Source organism: Sinocyclocheilus grahami, unplaced genomic scaffold, assembly GCF_001515645.1.
Source record: "Sinocyclocheilus grahami isolate Dianchi unplaced genomic scaffold, SAMN03320097.WGS_v1.1 scaffold740.1, whole genome shotgun sequence".
NCBI classification, from domain to species: Eukaryota; Metazoa; Chordata; class Actinopteri; order Cypriniformes; family Cyprinidae; genus Sinocyclocheilus; species Sinocyclocheilus grahami.
The window spans coordinates 394,987-420,388 of record NW_015505919.1 but is presented as its reverse complement, the minus strand read 5'-3'; the positions used below and the strand labels follow the sequence as shown (position 1 = coordinate 420,388).

Sequence of the window (25,402 nt, the reverse complement as noted above, 5' to 3'; positions counted from 1 at the left end):
ATATGTGTGTGTGTGTGTGTGTGTGTATGTGTATGCTTTCTCTTTATATATATACAATTTAAATATTAACTGAAATTATTTTCAGATGGCAATTTTACATCTAGATAGATAGATGATGATTTAAATTAAATTAATAGTTTCTAATAATTATCTTGAGATGTCAAAATTGAAATATGTACATTTAATCTGGCTACACACACACACACACACACACACACACACACACAAAACTGATTTAATATCTGTCATATAATTTTTTATATAATCTGTCAATTTTTAATTTAAATTGCCTATTTCTTTTCATAAAAATAAAGTTCACTCTTCTGAATTTCTTGTGATTTGTGAGAATTTTGTTCCATTCAATTCATGAGCACAAATGATGCTGTTTGAAATAATATCAGCAGCTAAAACTACTGTGAACTATAGTTTAAAATAAAAAGTGCCTCTAATGTGGGCCAACAAATTTGAAATCTGTGCTAAAAGTGACTCCTAAGTTCTGGTGCCCCTGCTGTGTAATAAACTCCACAATATGAAGACATACCTTGGTGAGGCAGTGAAGAGCAGCACTTTATGGGCATAAAAGGGCTTTCCTTCCACCAGAAACGTCACGTCAGACATCTCTTTATTATTGAGAAAGTGTGGATCTGTAGGAAGCAACAAATCAAATGATGAAGTCCCCACGTCGGAGATGCAACATTACACAACAGTGATTACACAAGCTTCTTCATTATTCAGTACCACCATGTCTTGCGTTTGACAGGCTGTCATCAACACATTACAAGAGAGAGCATGAAACATGTCTGTTTTACAACTGCAATAGCTTAACCAAAATATAGATGGCACTAGTGTTCCTCCAAAACTTATATTTGAACAAAATTTAATATTTTTTAATTGTATTTTCATGTCTCCTGAGAGAAACTACCTGAAAAGTGTCCTTGTGTGCTCTAAAACTGTAGTTTGAATGGATTTAACAAGTGCACTTGACCAATTCATTCAGATAAATGTGAATCCTTGTGCAGCACAAGCTGATTTGGCCTTTTATGTTGAACTGAATTGAATAGATAGCTCTGGTCGTCTCTATTTTTCATTATCGGAGCAAGAATAGACCAAATTACTGGCCATACTGTGTCTAAAAAGTAAGTTATGCTATTTAACTTCTTGCTTATAAAACTGTTGTGCACAAGCAGTTTTGCTGATATACTGAATTGAGGTTCTTGCTTGTTTGATATTATTCAATTATTAATATTGTAAGTAGAGGCAGGGCAGAGCTGGAGTCACTTTTGAAGATGAACTTAACAAGGGGCTGCAACTGTCAGACTCACCCAAACGAGACGTTTGCTTCTTTTTGATCTCGGTGAGTTTGGGGATTGGGAAAGGCCCGTAGCATTGGGTAAAGATGACTGACAGCTGCTGGCTGATCACTTCGTTCTGTAGAGCACATAAACACACACGCTGTAGTTAGACCTTCTGTTTTCTAAAAGTAAAATGCATTCAATCCTACGGTAATACTAACATGGCACTTATGATGAGCTCTGTAATTAGAGGATTTATCATGTTAATTACTGAGAAAGCTGGAACTGGTGTGGCTGACGTTGATTGCCTGTTCGCTCGGAGTCAGGGACTGACACGCAGCGATAACAATAATGCAGAGACTTACGAGGGACATTAAATTCTGAAGTGCCGCGAAATAATTTAAATGGTAATATGACAACGAAACCATGCCGTAATATAAGACAGACTAAAACACACGCTGCTAAGCCAAAAGCCTCAATCAGTAAATCAGTAAATAAGATACAAATTGAATGTTTTAAATTACATTTGTGTATAATTTACATAAATTATTTTAATAATATTTGAAAACATTAGCTGGGGTAGAAGAAAGTATTTTAACATATTTCTTTGATGTTAATTATGTACAAATAATAAAATAAAATAAAAAATAAATAAAACAAAAAATAATAAAACAAAATAAAACTTAAACTACAATTAGAAAAGTTGAAACATGAAATTAAGTACCAAAATGACTAAAACTAAAATAAAACAAAGCTAAATAGAAACATTTTGGGGTAAGATTTAAAAAAAAAAAATGTAGGGGGGTGTAGTGGCTTCACACTTAAACAGAAACAAACAGAAACTTGCACAGGTGGCTAAAAATCTATAAATGTCTCCTGATATGATCAGGAAGTAAAATGAAAGACTGAAAGTGGCTCAGACTGTAATAAAGCCCAGAGAATGGACCTTGCTGGCTCGAAGGATCTGGAACATGAGTGGCAGTCCGTGTGTGATGAGCTCCTCCGTGTACTCGTCTTCTTTAATGCAGCTGAAGTCCTTCAGCAGGCCTTGGATCAGCGGCCGCCGCTGCTGCACGAAGCACGTTCGCAGGGACTCCAGCCACGTGTGCAGGGTCCAGGGCACGCCTGCATATGGAATCAACGTATCAGTTAATGTATGTGACACTTCGGAATCGATCTGTCCATCAACATGCACAAAATATAAAGCCTGTCCCATCCATCAATCTGTCAATCTTCTGTAAGGAGAAAGTGTTGCATATTGCAACCACATTAAAAGTCTAGGGTCGGTACGAATTTTTCATGTTTTTGAAAGAACACAGTATTTAAAAAAATCTGTAACAGTAATATTGTGGAAAAACAACTGCAATTTAAAACAACTGTTTTCTATTGTAAAATGTCATTTATTCCTGTGATGACAAAAATGAATTTTCAGCATCATTACTCCAGTCTCACATGATTCTTCAGAAATCCTTCTAATATGCTGACTTACTGCTTATTTCTTATTGATATCAATCTTGAAAATATTTGCGCAGCTTAATACGTTCGTGAAAATGCAAAAATATTTAATTTGGTTATTTTTCAAAAATCCATGTTTTTTCACGATTCTTTGATAAATAAAAAGTTCAAAAATCAGCATTTATTTCAAATATAAAGCTTTTTTAACAATATAAATGTCTTTACTGTCACTTTGAACTAATTTAATGCATCCTTGCAGAATAAAAGTATTAATTTCTTTCAGAAAATTTTTTTTTTTTACTGACCCCAAACTTTTGAATGTTAGTGTAACTAGTTTAAGTAGATAAATATGGTGCATAGTGATACTGGTGCACAGTGATTTCTTCACAGAAAACAAAGCAAAATAAACGATAGATACTCATGTCTTGCTAGCTACTAAGAGCCTCAAACATCTTTCAAAGAGTGTCTTTCAAAGATTTGATGCCACTAACCTGGTAAACTTTGGCAAGTAATTAGTTCAGCCTCAAAAATGTGTCATCATGAGTATTAATCACAACGGACTGATAAAGAACGGGCTTTGTGTGCTTATGCAGGAAGTGGCATAAGCCCGTAATATTGGAAATTTCAACTAGCGTTTGTCATTTTTATGTGCAATATGCATCAGATGGCGTTTGAGGCTGAGACTAATCGCTGCATGTCAGAAGTGAGCCAGGCGGTTGATGTCTGTGGTAGTCATGCAGTGTTTTTACTAACCCAGGCTGCGGATGTCTATGGTAATGTCCACATGGCCGTGCTCGGCACTGTGGTACATGGCCTCGCGGAGGGCCCTTAGTTTGGCCTTGCCTGTCCGGAGGGTGGCTTCGTTCTGTGGTACTCTCCTCTCTATGGTCTCGGAGCCCTCGGCTAGGATCTCTTCCAGAGACAGCACGTCCCCCTTGTCCTTTTCCACCTGGGACAGAAGCTTCCGGAACACGTTCCTGCAGGAGCAAGTGCATGTAACAAACTCACTCAGGTATTCATACTCATTAAAAGAATAGTTCACTCACAAATTATATAATGTTTTTCCCAAACCTGCTGTTACGTTTACCATGGAGCACAACATGATAATTTTTTAACACATGATATTGCATAATGTCAGAAGTCTATGGACTACTTTTATGACTTTTTAAAGATTTTTTTTTAAAATAAGCACCACCTTTCGAATGTTTGGAATTAGTAAGATTAAATTATTATTTTTTTTTTCAGCAAGGATGCATTAAATTGACAAAGTGACAGTACAACCATTTACAATGTTACAAAAGATTTACATTTCAAATAAAAGCCGTTTTTTGAACATTCTATTCATCAAAAAAAAAAAATATTTTCAAAACAACAATATTAAAAATAATATTAAAACTGTTTTCAACATAATAACAAATGTTTCTTGAGCACCAAAATAATTAGCATATTTATATAAATTACATCACACGAATAAACACGAATAAAATTTATTTACGTCCCCCTTGTCCTTTTCCACCTGGGACAGAAGCTTCCGGAACACGTTCCTGCAGGAGCAAGTGCATGTAACAAACTCACTCAGGTATTCATACTCATTAAAAGAATAGTTCACTCACAAATTATATAATGTTTTTCCCAAACCTGCTGTTACGTTTACCATGGAGCACAACATGATAATTTTTTAACACATGATATTGCATAATGTCAGAAGTCTATGGACTACTTTTATGACTTTTTAAAGATTTTTAAAAAAAATAAGCACCACCTTTCGAATGTTTGGAATTAGTAAGATTAAATTATTATTATTTTTTTCAGCAAGGATGCATTAAATTGACAAAGTGACAGTACAACCATTTACAATGTTACAAAAGATTTACATTTCAAATAAAAGCCGTTTTTTGAACATTCTATTCATCAAAAAAAAAAATCTTTTCAAAACAACAATATTAAAAATAATATTAAAACTGTTTTCAACATAATAACAAATGTTTCTTGAGCACCAAAATAATTAGCATATTTATATAAATTACATCACACGAATAAACACGAATAAAATTTTTTAGTTAATGCACTGTGAACTAACATGAACTAACAATGAACATCTGTATTTTTATTAACTAACGTGAGCGTAGATTAGTAAATACAGTAACAAATGTATTGCTCATGGTTAGTTCATGTTAGTTAATACAATAACTAATGTTTAACTAATGAACCTTATTGTAAAGTGTTACCAAAATAACTATATAAATTAGGTGTGGAAAAAATCTGTTATTTTAGTCAATCATAATCATGTCAAGAAACTGATAAAAAGAAATAAAAAATTAATGAAGTGTGAAAATTCTGTTATAGTCAATCATGTGATCATAGTGCAAAAAATAAAGTGTTGTGAAACAATTATTTTATTCAATCATAACCATGTGTTTTTATGACCTTAAACAGGTCATAAAAATGAATGTACACATTTTAATAGCATATAAAACCAGAGAATCAAACCCATGATGTTGATGTTGCTTGTTTTACCAGGAAAAAGTATTCAGAACGTCTAGCAACTCGTCCCCACATTGATTTGCTAATGTAAATTAGCAGGCTGTCCTGTGCACATTCACATCGAGTAATGAGGAGAAAGTGTTTCTACATTAGAAGGAAAACCCGAATGCTAACAGTGGGGGTAATTGACCCAGCAAACAGCAAATGGGGCGTAATCAATGAGGCCTGATGAGTTTTGGATCCGATGAGGCTCAAACAATCCCATCCGTAGCCATTTCTGTTGGGTCACAGGGGAACACAGTCATACGGTTAAACCTGTTTCTAGACATTTTGGCTCAATCGGTTTAGCTTCATTCTCCTCCTCTGCAGGAGATGATACAATTTTTGTGCACCCCATCTGTTTTTATCACCATAAAGGTGTTCATTACCAGCTGATTGAAACCCGAATTACCCAAGTCTTCAAGAGTTTGTTGGCTAAGTGGGGCAGACAGGTAATTTTTGGCATTATGCTGGAATAAACTCGGCAAATGCAAATGAATATCACTCAGGTCAATTAATATTCATAGGACTGCCACAGCCGGGATTATGAAATCTTATTTGGCACTGGTTTCCATACATCATTCCACCATGTGGACTTGTCACATTCACACTGTGGATGTAAAAAAAAAAAAAAGCTGCTGTCGCTGAGGCTCACTAGCAAGTTTGTAAAGGGCTCTTGAGAGCGATGCAGCCCCATCAGTCTTTGAATAATACTATTACGGTTCTGGAACCAGACTGGGGCACAAAAGTATAATGTCTTCAGTTTGTCAGCCCACAGTCTGCAAGGACCATTTTACCAAAATTAGTGGCACAAAGGGAACAGAATGTAACCATTTAAAAATGGGGCCTGGATGTATCGTACAAAATCATCTAAAGCAAGTTCATCTAATGCACAAAAAACATATTCACTCATTATGTCGTCAAAGATTTCACTCACATGAAGTCTTCATAATGTAAATGTAACTAGGGCTGTACTCTCAAAAGTGCCTTATCTAACCCCTAAATAGTGCACATTTTGACCCTGGAAAATGTTTTGAAAAGGGTTGTTTTGGACTGCGTTGACTTTCTTTGTATAGGCTAAAACAGTTGCATTTACTATTTAAGGTACTAATATGCACCCTTTTGTGGTGGATAAGGTACAAATATGTACCTGAGAGGGTACTGCACCAGGTAAAGGTACAGTTTTTGTATTTCTTTACGCTGCAAGTCATAAAGATAATTTACAGTGGTTCTATAAAGTATTTGGACACTTAAGCCACAGCATAATGTCACTGTATTAGATATCAAACCATAAATATCAAACCAAGTGACATTTATTTTGAAGCTAGCAAACACAGCAAAGTCAAAGTCAAATATATATATATATATATATATATATTGCAAAAAAAAAAAAAAAAGTCCTGCCATAGTTATGTCCATAAATCAATAAAAATAAATAAATAAATGAATAAAGTGTGAACTTTTTGTTATTTAGGTAAATTAATTCAGTCATGTAAATCAATAAAAATAAACAAAAATAAATTAAATGTGAACATTTTATTGTAGTCTAGTCTTAATCATGTCAATAAATAAAATAAAACATAATGAATGAAGTGTAAAAAATTCAGTTACAGTCAATCAATTTTACACTAACATCAGTTAGTGTAAAAATTAAGATAAAGAATTTAGACTGTGTTAACTTGATGGGAACTGACTTTAAACAGAACATCCAATAAAATAACTTTGACTTAAAATCTGTCTTATTATTTAGCTCTATGTTTGCAGGTACCACTTGATTTGACATTTTGATATTTAATCAATTAAATTTGCACGTTTTCTGTGTGGTTTCAGTGTCCGGACACATTTTGGGGTCACTGTACTGTGTTGATGAGATGTTTTATGGTACCTGCCGCAGACGCCAACTGTAGAGGCGTCTCTGTGTAGTTCTCTGCTCCATCTTGAATCGCTCCCTCCACGTTTGCTGGGGCATCCAGCAGAAGCTGCTCAATAATGTGAGAAGTACAATCATTAGAAAACACATTTCAGAGGATTTAACTTTAATATCACCAAGACATCGGTAAATATAAATGCTGTAATTGCATTAAACTAGCCTGCTCTTTTCATCATCTAGGCCACCTCCAACTAGCAAACATTTTATGGTAATCTGGTCATAATTTCTTTCACTCTTGATGCTTTAAGTGCACGGTTTTGGTCTGTTTGTCTGGTTCAAAAAAGAAAATGGGAAATTATTCCTACAGAAAGAAGGATTTAGTTTTTTTTATCTCCTACTGTGGTGGATGTGTGCTTCTGGGAAATTATGCATCCCAAGAAATATCACCTTGCCTTTCCATTTTCTTGGAGAAGCTAAATAAGTGGGCCTTAGTAGGTCATCAGATTTATAGTCAAAGTAAGACTTTATTCCACTTTTGGGGTAAGAATAGAGTGCACAGTCAATAAACTGGCCTCATTCTTCCTATTCCTGATACCAATCTACACCCTTCCAAGTTCATTTGAACCAGGGCAGCACCATCCAGCCCAAAACTAACATCAAACTGTTTCTTTTTTGCCATTATTATTATGATGGTGGCATCATAATAATAACTGAGGAAAGTGCAAAGGTGGAAGGCATCAAATCATTGACAGCGCCACTACCTGCACGACAGGGACGTGTCCGTGTAACACGGCGAATGTGAGTGGAGTCCCCTGCCTGGTGTCAGGATAAACTGAGGGGTGCTTGTGTAGTGAGCTGGGCACCTGGGAATCATATAGGTGAAGTTCAGGGAGAGAAAAATTCAGCCATCATATACCAGCACACTGAGCTCCAATTGCGGAATTGCAGGAGTACGAGCAAGAAAAAAAGGGGAAGGAATGAGTGAATGAGTGAGTGGAAAGTTGGAAAGTTCTTCCGCCATCTGGCTGTTTTGTTAATTCAAGCGAAGAGAAGAAGAAAGAGCCAGTGCTTGTTTTGTTCTTTCCATCCAGTCCACGTTAATCTAGAGTTTACTGCCGTTCGCTCTCCTTTGGACAACTCCTACATGCCCTCCTCGCTTTACTCAAAATCCTGACCACAGTTTAGTCTAGTTCACGGTTTTCATAGCGATAACGCGAAGACTGCAGGAAGAATAATTGGCAGCGAGTTCAAACGCTAGAGGTGTAAGTGAGAAGTGACTCATGTGCAAAGCACCAAAAAAAGAAGGCTTGTCTGGCTTTAACGCTTACAGCTGTACTGCATGCAAAACTCAGCTCTCCTGTAATCAGTGGTAAATTATGCAGGCATCTGTTCATGTCTAGGCAAACATGACCTTTTGGAACACATTGATTCAGGTTAAACAATTGTTTGCACAAGGAAACGTTAGGCAAATAACTGCACATCTGCCCACTTGCTGATACTCTTCTTGAGCTTAAAGCAATTTGTAAAACAAGGTAATGTCACTGCATATGCATTTGGTGCTTTGCCTAAGTCAACGACTCCATATAAAAATGTCCTCTAAGGGTCAAACGAGAAAGACGACAAAAGGTTAAAGAGCACAAGATCCCATCATGACATATACAGGAGTGAATTTCACAAAAACGGTCAAGAACATAAGGTTACACACATTTTTATATACATTTTATACAATTTATATCAATTATTTTTATTACATTTTGCATGAGTGAATTTTTCACTGAAATTGTCATTAGTGTAATGTGAAATATTAATATGGAATAATTAACCCTAGTAAAAAGGTTATATATTTAAAATTATGGTATTTGCTTGTAATCTCATTAAATATTCATGAGATCCATGAGAACCTAAGTAGACACACCTGCATACATATACGACCACTATTTAATTCTACACAAGCTCATGCAAACAGCATCGGGAAGATGACAGAATGATTAGTTAGCTTTTTTTATAGAGACAGGTTAGTAAGATTAATAGAGACAGAGCAACAACACGCTACAAGACAGAAACGTCTACCATTAAATACTGACCTCACTGTTGATGTCTGCTCCAGCGTCCAGCAGCATTTGCACCATGGCCTCATCCCCACGAACGCACGAGTACATAAGAGGGGTCATGCCCTAAAAAGCAACCAAAAACACTTATCACCTACAGTACATATGCCATAGTATGAGCCCTGTTACTGCAGCACAAGTTAAGGGCTATTGAGCAAAAAGTCTGAAAATAACAGTCTCTTAAAACCCTAAAGTGTCCCTTTTGATGAACTGAGTGGAACACTAATCTTTATGGATGATGCTCAATTAATGCACTTTAAACAGAAAACATTTCATTCTATAGGCCATCAAATCTACTTTAGTGAAACACAAACATAAGCATTAGTGCATGAAAGCACAAAGTCAGCAATTAGCCTACAGCGTTTAACATCTTTGGACAACATAAACCATTAATACCTTTTCAGAGTCATTTTTTTTATAATAAATTATATTTATATACTGTTTAATAAAGTAATAAGGCTCATGATCCTCTACGTTATGGTGATTTTACCACAGGGGAAGGGGTTTAAGCACTCTGCTTCATGTTGTGCCTTAAAACTCACTATAAACACTTTATTCTATGACTAACTCAAGAGCGTGCAGTTCTGCAAACAGATTTCACCATGAAGAAGGAGATTCATTTGTCAGTTGAGACGTACTTTCCCTCAAGGCTCTTCTTGAAATAACAAGCACCATATTTGCCAGTGTGATTTCGGAGCAACTCTTTCGGAGTAAGATAGAGTTACTCTCAATGATTCCCAGCTGGACTCAACGATTGTCTTTGTCATCACATTCCCTGCGTTTGTCTGGTTTTGCCTGTGTGTCGCTTCAATTTTACATGTTAGTTTAATCCACTTTGTCAGCGTCGGCATGTCACCGTCATTCTTTGCATAAACTGGCTGCTGTATTCAAGACAGATTGTGACAATAACACGAACCCAGCGCCGGATACGGATGACACTATTTGATTCATAATACCAAGTGTCACGACTGCTATCACGTTAGATTCTTCCTACACAGATCGGCTCAGATTTAAAGCGTTTTCCCTTATTTAAAGGTCATGCAACTCTTTATTTATTTTCTTAGCCTCTAAATGTCTATGTGGGTCATCTTTCTTCACACATATAATATTATAAGAAACCCACTAGGGCATTTTTCTTCTTTAAATGACATGCTGCAGAAATGTCATTGATGCTCAAGTATTTAATGGTTTGAGGCAGATACCATACAGACGAAGGAGCCAACAATGGAATACAGATGTGAGAAAAGTCACAGTTTACATCGGCATTTACATCAGGGAGTAATTACAGTGCATGTGCTGACTAATACTAATGGATGTGTAATTATTTCATGACAATTTTGTGGAGCTGCTCATAATTACACTCTGTTATTATGTTGTTGGAGTTGTAATTAATTCTATTCAATTTAAAATGACTAACATGGCTACCATATCATAAAGTGTCAGTGTATAAACAAAAGGTGCTGTAGAAACAGAACTGAAAAGAAACGTCTCAGGTTACTTATGTAACCATGGTTCCCTGAGTAGGGAACGAGACACTGCGTCCTCTAGGGGTCGCTATGGGGAAGTGACGTCATGGCTGTCGCCGGCCAATGAGTTGGTGTTTTTTCAATGTATGCTTCAGACACGGGTCACGACGAGGCGTTCCCCATAGCAACCCCTAGAGGACGCAGTTCAAAGTTCCCATGACAGGGAACTGTATGATCTTTCATCAAAATGCCAGTTTGAAGGACAACAATTTTTAGAAGTCAGAGATATAGTATTCCTAATCTAAAAAATAAATCTACTCAGTAAGATAAAAATCTAGTAAAGTCAGGCCTGAATGTCACACAAATGGATGTGTGCATGTGTGTGTAAATATATCAGTGCCCACCTGTTCACTCATACTGTTAATGCCATCTGGCCCGAGCAGGTTGACTGCTTGCTTGACCAGGTCAGTTCGTCCGCAGTTGAGCATCCGGAACCCCAGGTCCTGCAGGAATTTAGCTTCTGTGGATGCAGCGTCCAGTTTCCGTGTGGCACAGAAGCAGTCGTCTACCCTGTTAAATAAAAGGACAGCCCAGACCCCAGTTACACACCTCCAAACAAGAAATACTACTTTTTATTTTTTATGTGTTTTTTATGTTTTTCATTTAGTTGGTAATTTAATTATTTTATGTTTTTATATTTTATTTTATAACAATATATACAAAAGATCTGTCATATTCTGCCACACTAATTAGATACAGTGTAGTGCTGGTAATTAGGTATGTTTTTATATATATATTTTATTCAATATTATAATATTATATATATATATATATATATATATATATATATATATGAAGACTTCAGATGCAAAAGCCTCTAAGTGCTATCTGAAATCTTTATGTTCAGTTATTTCACTTTAATTGCATAGAATAAGGACCTGTACATTACCATTAGAGTAATTATTGAACATTACTAAAAATTACTGAACATAAACATAGGAGCCTGATAAAAATGCTCATTTTAGATGAAAATTTCAGACAGCACTTAGAGGCTTTTGGACATGTGTGTGTGTGTGTGTATGTACACTTACATATAATTTATAATGTCATTTATATAAATATGTAATTGACAGTACATTACATCATATAAATACTACTTGTGATATTTTAAAATATAAATATAAAAATTCTTTATATTCCATGTTACATATGAATTATGTACACATGAAAATATTATAAATGTATATTAATAATTACTTGAAATCTTTGTTATATATAATATATATTGTATATATATATATATATATATATATATATATATATATTGAATATATAATAAAAAAAGTACAAATACAATATATATTATTTATATCACACACATATATACGTATAACATTTATAAAAATATTATAAATAAATATGACAAAATAATGTTATTATAAAATAATATAAAATAAAAAAAATTATTAAAATAAAAAAAATTATTAAAATATTAAATTAAATTAAATTAAATTATTAGTATAGCCAGCTTTCACTTCAAAGATTTGTTTCCATGGAAAAAGAAACCCTGACATGAAATGTTGTTTGTTTGCCAAGACATCCTGCATCTGTGAAGGTAACAGCATGAAAATAACTCCAGAAAATAACTATGACCATGTAAAAAGCCATTAACATAGCACTTCAGAGCCTGTCACTAGGAAACTGAAGCCACACAGTAAGTTAAAGACACTTAATTCATTAAGGATGCAGTATGAGTACATGTTGTGTGTGTGTGTACTGTCCTTCAGCGAATGACTAATTGTTAATTTAGGCATTCTACGTGCATAGTATGCGACTGTGTGTTTGTGCATATATGGAAGTGACGTTGCATCCCAAACATACTTCAGCTGCCGCGGCTCACAGTCCACCCCATGTAACAGCAGTCGGGCTGCCTGTCGTACATCGTCGCTGTCCACAGAGAAGCTTCGGCGGTGCTCTGTGTGCGCCACGGCCACCCGGATCCACTCCATCAGCGGAGGCAACACCAGAAACGGCCTGCAGAGACAGGAGAGAGAAATATTTACCCCATAATTTACATTAAGTTATTGTTTTCATAATTTATTTTTGCCCACAAACTTCATTTCTAGCATTTAAGCACTAAGCCTTCAAATCAAAGGTTTTTAAGATCATAAGAAACAAACTCAGTCCAATGTATTCAAACCTTTGTCTGTTAGCATGTCTGTTTCTTCTAATCACCTTTGCCATTTCCAATTTGAATGGACACATCTGTTTGCGTGCAGCTTTAGGATACTTTAGAGAAGTAATCATAAGCTCTCTGGTGGGATTACAGTTGCTACTAATTACCAGCGCTAAGCTGCATCTAATTAGAGCGGCAGAATATAAAAGACCTGTTGCCATCATGACAAGTTTTCAGTCAGAAAAATAAAGTTGGGAAACTCGGGCTGCTCATTACCAAGAAAACACTCTCATTACAGATAAACAGATGAATCTGAATGCAAAAATATCATTATACAGCTGCAAAAGTGCTTCTATTACACTTTTTCAATGCACCAACCACCGGTTTTAAATATATACGTTTCAAAGCTATTCTTTACAGGGCAAAGGTCGAGGAATATGAGGAAGCTGACTCAACTGCAGTGAGTCACGATGACTATGACCATGAAAGTCTTTGTATGTTGAATATTTTGCTTCAAGCAATTCCGATCAGCATATCCAGCATTCCTGCACTGCAGTTTAACCGAGTTTTGCAGGGTTGTTATGGATCAACATGCTAATAATGCCATCAGCTAAATAATATGACAATATGAGAAACATACACAGTAGTGTGAACTGGCCTCAGTTTATGGCTTTCAAGTTTGAAAAAAAAAAAAAATCTTCACAGCTTTTGTCCGCCTACACTTGTTTTTGTGTCAAACTTGTTTTACACACCCATCTATGTGAAAAACATGCAGTGTGTGGGACAAAGCATGTAATTGTAATTTCCAAATTAGAGAAAAAACATTTTCGAGTTGTCAGTGCATACACTTGGACATAAATAAAAAGGAGCAGGCATTTGACCCTAGAAATATGCACAAAGCCGTCAAGCTTCATCTTGAACCCTCTATCTTCATCTAATTGTGCTTCCTGTGACTTGCGTCTAACAGCTAGCTTTGCACAATCCACACTCCCCCCCCCACCCGGACACCTACCCACCGCAAGAGAGCCTGCCAAAACAAACCGCAAACCCTTCTCTGTTTCTCTTCTGCCTGAATAATGTGCTTCTCCGCTCCCCTCCCTTCGAAGAAATGTTTGGAGGAAAAGGACGTGGTTCTCATTCCAGTCTGGAGTTTGAAAGTGAAGCCACATCTGGCTGGAAAGAGAAGACGTTTTTTGTTGCACAGTAGATTTCGACAACTTTTTATTTACCAGAGGAAGGGAGTTGCCCTATCAAGGGTCTCCTGAAAAATGTAAAAGTCCTCACAAACATTTTGCTGAGATAAATTCCATTGATCTATGGAAATAATGTCATGGTGCTCTGAACTAAGGAGAAATACAATAAAAAGATCACGTCAAACATCTCAGCAGGCATCCCACATTACAAGAACAAACCAGACCAGAAAGTAAAAGACCCCATGAATGACTATATTTGTGAATATACCTTTATAGTTATTATATTATACAATCACAATATTTATAGTAGTTTTATATGATATTTATATGATATAACATTTATTATACCTAATATATTTTATTATATATTATTAGAATTTATTAGAATATTAACATTTTATATGTATAAAATTTAACATATATTATATTAAGATATTATTTGTCAAGTTATTAAAAGATCATACATACATACATACACCAAAATCATAATATTCATAATAGTTTTATATATTTTTATAATATATTATTATATAACATTTATTAAATTGCATATAATATTACATATTATTATAACTAATTTTTTATACTTAATTATACTTACATTTCAAATGTATTAGTTTAAAAAAAATTATTAGTTTCAAATTTATGCATTCGTTTCTAATAAGACAGCTTTGTAAAACATTACATTTATTAAATATTAATTTATTAAATATTAAATAAAGTTATTCATCAATATTAATTTAGTTATTTAGTATCAGTTATATATATATATATATATATATATATATATAACTGATACTAAAGAACTAAAATAATAAACTAAATAATATTAAAAAAATAATAAATATATAAAAAAGTTAAAAGGTAGATATTGATAATCTCAAAATTATTAAATATTGCTACCACCCAAATCCCCGTTTTGAGAACGGTTCCTCTTTTAAAATAAAGAAGTCTTTAAGATCTAGGAAAATTGTTTCTAGGAATTTAGTGCATTTCATGTTAGAAACTGTGCGGTACAGTGTGTGGACCAAAACAGGCTAAAAATTACATGTGGATATGAGTGTTCACGTGCCCCTGGTGTATTTTCCCTCTACAGCAGGAAAGTTAAAAGGTTGATGAAATGTCACTGAGCACATCAACAACAGTCCACTCGACTGAAGTCTGAAATCTAAAGCCACAACCCTGAACCTCTCCAGACGCTCCTTCACTCTGATCTCTTGTTTTCTTTCTCCATCTCTATTCATTACCCCTCCACTCATTTTTATTCCTGTCCTCACCTAACATCTATTTTATTTTATTTTTTCTGTCATTCTCTCATCTTTCACTCTCTATTTCTTCCTCTACTCTCTCATTCTTCTGTGAGAGGCCAAGAAAGAAATGAATAAAATGGAGCAGACTGTCTGTCCCTGGGGATGAAGGCAGCTTGCTCATGCACCTATTCTGTCGAGCATTGCATGGGCGTCCCACAGGGTCCTTGGATGGGGGCTTTTTATCACACCTGAGTGATGTGGGACAGTCTGGGACGAGTTGTCCTGATGGATATATCAATGTGGAGCGAATGCTGAACATAACTCTATAGCAATCCATTAATGCTCTCTTATACTACGGGGCCGTTGAATGCTTGAATCTGATTGGCTGACGAACGTTCTGAGATGTGTAATTATTTTCAGGGAAACGCACGGCGAACGTAGTTCCAGGCAGCTCACTTGACCGCATTACAGTTCCATATCACTTTGCATAGTTAACTGTAATAACGGAAATTAGCATAGAGTACCTATACAGCACACAGGAATTACTGCAATCACACGTGCTCGCACACGCACACTACGGTCACGCAGTTTGCACAAAAAGGTGTTGTCAGCGCCGCCCTGGCGATTTTATCAGTTAGCCTATATAGTGTAGCAACTTAAAGGCTACACATGACATTTCTCACTAGCGCGGTAATAACAGGGCTGTTTAGAGACGCTGCTGCAGAACACTGTTGAGGGACGCACAGAGGTAGCCTAATTCGCACAAGCTCTCTCTCTCTTTCTTTCTCTTTCTCTGTGTGTCTCTGTCTCTCTCGCTCTCTTTCTAATAACTTCATTAATAATGGCATTAGAATGCTATCAACGGCTCAAGCCTCCATTACCAGCTTTAAAATGACATTTTGGAACTAGTAAAAGAGGCATTGGATGAGATGCGGAAGAAATAATTCTACTCACAATAGCGATTTAAGTACAAAAACCGGACGAATCCCTTTAAATATATCATCTGATCGATGTCTTGAGGTGTGGTAACCGTAGTATAAGCAGAATAATTGACTCCGGGCTGTTGATTTATTAGAAAAATAGCCATCACCACCTTGGGTGTGCATTATTTTTCTAATAATTCAACGGCCCGTTGTCAATTATTCCTTACTTCCAACAGGAGTCAAGAGTTCTACTGTATATTGATTGTGCTGCAACACAACACAAGGGAATTCAAGATGACGTCTAAATCACGTTCTCCTTGGCATCCCTGTGCCCTTATAGTGTGAATGCAGTCTGAAGCAACCCCCACAGTGATTGAAAAACCCTTGGGCATAAATTGGCATACAGAACAATGACACACTGCACAAAGCAACAGTGCACTAGATGTCATCTGAAGAAAATGATGCCACCATCATGTATCGGGTCACTGGATGCTGTATAACACTGCCAAAGTGTTTTATGTGGTTGTTTCTGGTTGCTATGCGGTTTTTGAGTGGCTGCAAAAGCCTTTATGATATTCTGGTCGACAGACAAGGGACGGGCCCCTACTTGAGGAAAAACCATGGGATTTTTCAGCTGTTTAATCATGTGCCAGGTGAAAAGACTTGATTTTTTCCCCTTTGCACTGTATTGTTCAGGACTCACTTAAACAAATATCTCTTATGGCTAATAATAATCAGTGAAAAATATACTGTTTTCACTGGTCAATACAAGTTACCAGAGAAGAGGGGTGCCTAATTGATTAAGTAATACAAAAATATTTAAAAAGTAAAAAATAAAAATTTTATTTTGTGTGTGTGTGTGTGTGTGTGTGTATATATATATATATATATATATAATGTTTTATTTATATTGTATATAATGTCTATTAATAATTTGTTGCAATCATCATCATGTAAAATAAATGCAAATTAAATTTATAAAATGAGTAAATATGTAAAATAAAATAATATAAAATAAAAAAAATTTAATCATAAAAAAATATGATTTTTATTTTCACACACACACACACACACACACATACATATATATTTGTGTAAAAATTGTAAAAAAAATTGAAAATGAAAAATGTGCATTACCAGTTTACAAAGCTGTAGCCTGAATGGTCAAGCAGGGCATGGCTATGATCAAAATAACAGCCAATTAACCAACTCGGATATTGCTAGTAATAATACTAGTGATGACTGCATTAGCAAACACCACAAATTAAATATTAGATTCATGTATCTACATGAATCCTCTATAACTTCCTGTGCTGCCTTAATTAACTGCATTACCGTGATGTAGCAACTTTCATGCTTCTTATACATTCATGCTTCTCACCTCTCATTGTGCAGGGTGATCTTCGAAGGTTCAACATTAGGGTTTTCCCACTCCATCTGAGGACAGTGCATGAAGTAGCAGAGCGTGTAGAGGGCCTCCGGTTCCCAGTGCACAGTGCCGGTGCGGTTCTGGTGTACAGGCGTTCCATTGCTGGGGTTCTTGATGTGCAGAGGCTGAAGGTGATGCATGGCACGGGACACAAGGTCACCTACAGGGGGCAGTAAAGACATGTGGTTGAATGTATGAGAATGTACTTTCACAAAGACCCCCCTCGAGACTGTGGCTTTGCATCAAATAAAGCTTTTAGACAGTCTTTGACATAAAACTAGAGGCCTCATACATCACAGCATGCACAAAGAGACACAGACAGTGGCACATTTGACAGCTAGACATTCATTACAGCAGGAAATGACAGCTACAGGATAACAACCTTTTCCCTTTCTCACCGAAATCTGGTACGGGGATACAGAAGATATCGCTCATCTTATGGAAAGGAAACTTGCCAAAATGTCACAATATTTCTATTAAACCTTAAACTGACAAAAGCTAAAATTTCAACAAGAACAGAAGGATCTGAAAATATGCAGCTCTTCTCTGAAATCAGCACATCTAAACTCTGTAACAGACACTCAAGAAGTGTAAAGTGACTAAAAGTGCTTGAAAGGTCACTAATCCAGAGGAAGAGACTTGGGTTCTCTCACACGTTTCCCCATAAATTTTGGCTACATTTAAATAATAAATAGAAAAAAAAAAATAATAATACACCTGGTAGACAGAAACATGGAATGTGTTATGATGTATACATAGGGACACACACACACACACACACACACACATTAAAAACATTTATATATACACACACACACAGAATATTATAAACGAGTAAAGTAATAAATATAACTACAATAAACATGATTTAAAAAAATATATAAATACGACAAATAACAGAAGTTATAACAAAATGATGGACCTATTGTGCATATGGCAGAAGTCTGTGTTTCTACATGTGAATACTTGTACAAAATTATTAGTCGGCGAGACCTATTTTATATTCACACACATACACAAATTATTAACTTTACTGATAAAATTATTAGCTTGGATGAATCACTGAGCCTTCTTCACAAAACAAAGGAAAATTTAATTGGTTCTTCGGAAATCTCAGCAGTTAGAAACAGAACAACATACACACACACACACACACACACTGCAATTACTGATAATGTGCGCAGAAGGAAGTCTGTACACTCTGTTTTAAACCTTAACTTGTTAACTTGTGTCTGTGTGTGTGCTGCTTTCTTAATTTTATTGGATGAAGCACTAAGGCAGCAGCTGGTGAATATCACTCGCCATCAGGCAAACACAAACATTCCATTTCGCCCTTCTCTTAAACACGTACACACACACACACACACACACACACACACACACCCCTCCTTACACACAGCTACACTGACGGTGCTACTATAATGGCCTTGTGAATTATCCAAAGGAAAGCCTTATCAAGAGCAAATCTACTCTCTTTCCAAGTACACTCCTCATTCAAATTTTATAGAGGAGAGCTGGTTTAAAGAAGGCAATCAGGCACAGGTTTCTAATAGTCCCTAAGAGCTTATTTTTTTGTTTAAGAATTTAAATGTTTGAAAGCAGAGTTTGGAGTTAACATGCCTTACATAATATAGGCTATATATATATATATATATATATATATTAAAAAAATTTTTTGAGTAAGATGCAACTGCTTAAAACCAATGATCAGCAGGCATGTTAGACTGCTCATGAACAGAAACACACATCTCTTCACCTGTCCAGATGGTCTGAAACACATCTTTCAAGCACTGCCAAGCACCATTCATCTGAAGCTATAGCCTTCGCTTAGTAATATAAAAGACATTGCTTTATTGACTCCAAAATGAATTAAAATCAGATTGGCCACAAATGAATTTCAGATTTAGGGTTAGGGTTATTAAAAATAATCATATTTTTTAAATTGTATAACCTGTCTTCATTAAACATGCACATGTGATAATTAGAATCAGTGTAATTATGGTTATCAAAAAGCTACAATTGAAACTAAAGGGAAACCACTATTGTTATTTGAAATAAAAATAAACTTAATTGAAACAATTGAAAAGTAAACTAAAATATACCGAGTCCAAAAGGAATTAAAATAAAATAAAGATTGCCACAAATCAATTTTAGTTTTATTTATTTATTTATTATCTGCCTCCATTAAAAATACAAATGTTACAAATCGACAAAATAGAGTCCAAAACAAATTAAAATAAAATAAAAATGGCCAATTGTAGTTAAAAAAAGTTTTTTTTTGTTTGTTTGTTTAATTTTATAATCTGCCTCCATTAAACATACAAATGTTACAAACCTTCTCTCTCACATACGGTCTCTATACATTAGAATTAGTGTAATTATGGTTAAAAAAATAAAATGAAACATAAATGAAAATGTTTTTATTTACATTTATTAATTAATACATTTTAAATTATTACATCTCTCGCAGAATAAAGAAAGTCATACAGATTTGAAATGACAAGGGTAAGGAAATTAATACAGAATTTATATTTTGGGTGAACTATAAGCGGAGAAATTACACAGGGAACAAAAGCAATAAATGTTGCTGATTTTTAATCAAATTTCTCTCCATTTTTAGTTTAATATGTTTTTGTTTATCGTGATTCTGATTTTGACTCGAGGTCAAAGCCAACAATGGTTTACCCATCAGCGAGGCAATCCGTAAGAGATCAAGGCTGGTGAATCACTGGTTATGCCTGACTAGTCAGCGAATGTGTCACTGAAATAGGTGCCTTCATTTAAAAGTCACACACATACACAAACAAAATTATGCAGTGTGTTTGCGTATGCATATGCTCTCTGGAGGCTGTCATACTGAATCCTCCAGAGAATGATGATTGCCTCATCCACCTTATGCGGGCTGTGTGGACCGGAATTATAAAGGCAAACTATCACTGCGGGCCATGATTCATCTAGCTGAGGACTTGACGCCATTAACAATGGCGACTCACAATATCCATCACCCAGAGGCCAGAAGCACATAGTGTCTCATCTATGGGTACATTTACAACATGACATCCATTACAAATAACCACCTCTGGGAAGCCATAACTACATCCTCTTAGTGCAGTTACTATATACTAATGATGACACTCAGAAAACAGTTCAAGTCTTGTAATTTAACTTGACAAACTGTTTGTGTCATTCTTCTTGTATGTGCACAGGGACAATGTAACTGTGAGTGCAATATTGCTTTTGTACAACAATTCAATAAACAAACGTTAATACTAAGTAAATTATAGTTTAAACACAATATCGGCAGTTACTTTTTGGAGTTTTGCTTCACCAATGGAAATATTTCAGAACAAAGTTAGAGGCCAATTGGGTATTGTTAAAGAACTGTTTTGTGTCTGAATAAAATTACGCTTTTGACTGAATTAAGTAAATGGTTCAATTACTAATTCATAAAGATGGTCATTTGTTTCCGTTCCTGAATTAATCAGCACTCTTGAATTAATCAGTTGAGTAACTCATTAATAAATACAGTCACCACCTGTCGCCACCTACTGGCAAATCAATGTAACTTTCAGAAAGAGTCACTAAAATATCCCCACCACTAATACACAGACTGACAGATTGTCTGGAAGGCACAAACACAGACAAACAGAGTGATACAAACAGTAAAAAAATCCAGTTGCACTGTATATTAAATTCATGGACCTGAATGAACTGTTGTATAATCCTTAATTAATCACATATATTACCACAGGCATGCAAAACACAGTAACCATAGAGTATAACACTGAACTTGGGATTCACGTCAATTTATTTATCCTGAAGCAAGCCTAAACCCTGATTCCAGCAGCCAGGGGTGTTGCTTTCTAAGGTTTTCTCATGTTTTATGCATATACATGGCCGTAGCCAGTGTTTGAAAATGAGTGCGGTCCGGGGTGGGGTTAAGAATTGTTCTATTACAATAACCCCTACAAATACAACTTATTATTTACACTATAAACACTTATAAAGGGACAGACATGTAGATGTTTGTGAAAGATGTTTTCTCTGTTTTGGAGGGATACCATATTTATTGCATCAATTTTTTTTTTGTATTTTAGGTTAGGGGTGGATAATTTTATCAGTTGTTTATTAATCATGCACCAATACATATTACTGCTATAGTTTTCATTAATAATCATTGATGATAACTTTGTCTAGTGCTTTTTATTAATGTTTTTAGCATGACTTTTTGAAAATTTAACTACTATAGGCTACTGAATGAAATAGCATAGACTTCTTCATTGTTAGTGTTTGAGAAGGCTATTCCATTTAATTCTGTAACCTACTTGTTCTACAGATCTGTGTACTGGTGTTAAATGCTGTTTTTGGCAGCGTTGATAATGTTTCTTACAGATAATATCATGATTTTTTTTTTGCGTTTGCCTTACCAAATGTGGTATCCTGTCAGCAATAACCCTTGGGCTTTTTTGATTACTGTCAGTTTAAGTGTAGGCGATGCAGTGTTGCCAGATATTGCTATAAAACAAATAAAAACCAAAAAATAAATAAAATTAAACTGAAATTATTTCAAATCTTTGGAAATAAGATAAGATAAAGATATCACTGACTCTAAACTGCAACTTTCCACTCGATTAACTTTCTAAAGTGTCAAATTAAGTGAAAAAGACAAGTCCAAAAACGCTTATAATAGTTGGATCTGGCAACACGGAGGCTGCGCCCACGCCCTCACTCACAACTCTCTCAAGAAGACTCGTTCACTCCGCCTGAGTCTCGCAGCGATCATTTTCATACTACGAGCGCTAAACATTCTTGCAAACTTGCAGACACTCCTATGAGGAGTTTTAAACAGCAAACTAGCCATCCACAGAACAAATTTTATTTTTGAACATGAAAAATTTACCGAGGTCCGAACCTCGGTGACCTCATGGCTGGCTACAGGCCTGTGCATATATGATGGTACCTCTCCTACAGGGAAACCTTTGCAGTGGCTCCCAAGGAGCCAGAGTAGGATTAGTGAGTGGCAGGCTGGCTTACCTTTATGCCCCCAAATCTCATGTTATGATGAAATATGCTGAGATGTCAGATATAAGACAACTCATCTCATAAAACTGATCTCTGGGGGTGACATGGGGAATATAATGCAAGCCATGTGCATTCAGCAGTGCTCTTGAGTGCTAGGAAATGAGACTGAAGAAGTAAGATGACCTGGGTCTGAGGATGCTTATTAGCAAAGTTTATACAACAAACCTCTGAGGCGCTCAGGAGAGTCCTTCATTTAATCACATTTCTTAAATGCTAAAATTATGTGATAGTTCTTTTACATAATGGTTCTGGAAGTGTGCAAAATGCATGAGGATATGTTTAAACGTTAAAAAAAAACACAAAATGTTTTATATATAATGTCTTTTGTGTTCCACAGAAAAAAATAAGTCATGGATTTGGAAAAACATGATGGTGAGTCAATCATTTTTTCAACCAAAAAAAGAAAATTTACTGGAAATTTACTCTGCAGTGAATGGGTGCCGTCAGAATGAGAGTCCAACAGCTGATAAAAACATCACAATGATCTGTAAGTAATCCACACGAGCATCAGTTAATGTCTTGTGAAGTGAAAAGATGTGTTTGTAAGAAACAAATCCATCATTAGGGCATTTTTAACTTAAAAACGTCGCTTCTGGCCAAAGTATGAGTTTATAATCCACAAAAATGCTTCCACCAGCAAAAAAGCGTATCCCCCATTGTCTTCTCACATCAAAATCCACCAACATATTTTTTTTAAATAACGGACTGTTTTCACTTGTAAACGTTGCTTAATCTGTGAATATTTCTCTCCTGATTCAGAAAAGACAATTTTTTAAAAATGTTTTTATAGTAATAGAGGACTTGATAAATGTCTTGATGAATTTATTACAAACACGCAGCTTTTCACTTCACAAGATGTTAACTGATGAACTGAAGTCATGTCAATTATGACTTGTGGTGTTTTCATCAGCTGTTTGGACTCTTATTCTGACGGCCCCCATTCACTGCACAGGATCCACTGGTGAGCAAGTGACATAATGCTAAATTTCTCTAAATCTGTTCCGATAAAGAAACAAACCCATCTATCTCTCGGATGGCCTGAAGGTGAGTGCATTTTCATTTTTGGATGAACTATCCTTTTAAGTCTAATATGTAAATGTTGAACCACATACACTGCAATTGTTTTCCTAAAAAAAAGTATTGCTACCGTGTTGACAAAAACTTCCCCTTAGATCTTAGGCAAGTCCTAGCTGGATGCCGAAGGAAATTTCTGCATAAGAGATTGTCTCTACAAACGTGACAAATGGAGGTGTCTCAGTAGTAACCACCAATGTGAAAGCAACAGGAAATAGTGCCGGAGCCTTTATAATTACTCCCTCTCAGTATAATTACCGGGTTTTCCTTTGACCGTGAAATAAAGGCACCTTGCTATGCAATCTGCTGCACAGCTCGTGGGATATTTTTCCATTGAGGCAGCACAAGACTTTTGCCTCATTAAATTTTGAAGGCTCTCACCTCCTTTTCTGGAAGGGAGCACAGCTCAAGTGCACATTTATATTATCAATATTCAAACATATGGTAAATGCATATTTCATACTGTACTGTATGTTGTCATAAAAATCCGTGCATAAAACATCAAGCATGTGATTTCCCTGCTGACACAGTGAAAAAATGATCCAACGACAACCTTGCCTGTCCAAGCTGCTGTGACTAAACTGTTTAAATATAATCTTGTGACTGCATAACAGATACTTTTGGACCAATGCAAAAAAATGATTAACACAATGTCTTGGCTGATTAGGATAAAAACAAGGAAAAGATTTTAACATAACTTTATTGAGTCATATCTGATTTGGACATGTTTTAGCATTAGAATTTTAAATTATGTGTGTATTTCAAAAGTTAAGCAACCCCACATATTCATTTCACTATTACAAGCAATTACACTACACTGTAAAAAATAAGTGTAATTTTAACTGTAAAATTTTGTAAAAACGCTACGGAAAAAAACTGTTAATAGGTTAACAGTAAGTTCCCGTACTATATACAGGGAAAAACTAAAATATCTAACCAGACATTTCATGTAATTTTACAGTAAAATGCTGTTAATTTTACAGTTTTTAGAAGTAAAAATAACAAATCAATGTATAATTTACAGTCAAAAACTGTAAACTGATATTCCCAGAATTCCCTGCATGACACTCCACATTTGAAAGTATTTTGTTTAAATAATCATGTTTTTTAAATAGTTTTTGTTATTAGTTATGTATATTTGGGCTTTATGTTACATTTTCTGTTGTTTAATGAAAGTTTAATGCATTATTTAAGTATCATGTGTGTTACCATGATGGTGTTTTGTGTTTGCATGAATGACTCTGTGCACCTTCTATATATTAGTATATACTTCTGCTTGTGGTGAAGCTACTTGTGATGAGCTTTGATTCTCTTGATTCTCTTTTACCACCTGCATTATGATGGTGGTTGTCAATATGTTAAAGGTACAAAACAGATTTTAATAGCAGTGTGAATTGTTGAATTTACTGGTTTACATTATAATTTTTTTGTTTGTAAATTACAGTTTTATACTGTAAACTGTACAGTTTTTGGCCGTAAATGTGTTTACAGTTTTTCTGTATTTTTTACAAAATTATTCTGGCAACCACAGCTGCCAAAATTATTTTGTAAAAACTACAGA

At 35.2% G+C, this 25,402-nt stretch overlaps 1 protein-coding gene across 1 annotated transcript in view; it reads right to left on the bottom strand.

Annotated features, from left to right (window-relative positions):
* Positions 1-25,402, bottom strand: part of btbd11a (BTB (POZ) domain containing 11a) — a 131,198-nt gene that overhangs the window by 6,363 nt on the left and 99,433 nt on the right. Inside the window, exons 3-14 of the mRNA XM_016244953.1 lie at positions 17,638-17,845; positions 12,596-12,748; positions 11,119-11,284; positions 9,225-9,314; positions 7,902-8,003; positions 7,130-7,249; positions 6,421-6,470; positions 4,243-4,291; positions 3,501-3,768; positions 2,239-2,417; positions 1,323-1,428; positions 542-644 (exon numbers count right to left, since the gene is read on the bottom strand). Coding sequence (XP_016100439.1) covers positions 542-644; positions 1,323-1,428; positions 2,239-2,417; positions 3,501-3,768; positions 4,243-4,291; positions 6,421-6,470; positions 7,130-7,249; positions 7,902-8,003; positions 9,225-9,314; positions 11,119-11,284; positions 12,596-12,748; positions 17,638-17,845 — 1,594 coding nt within the window. The remainder of the gene's footprint in view (positions 1-541; positions 645-1,322; positions 1,429-2,238; positions 2,418-3,500; positions 3,769-4,242; positions 4,292-6,420; positions 6,471-7,129; positions 7,250-7,901; positions 8,004-9,224; positions 9,315-11,118; positions 11,285-12,595; positions 12,749-17,637; positions 17,846-25,402) is intronic.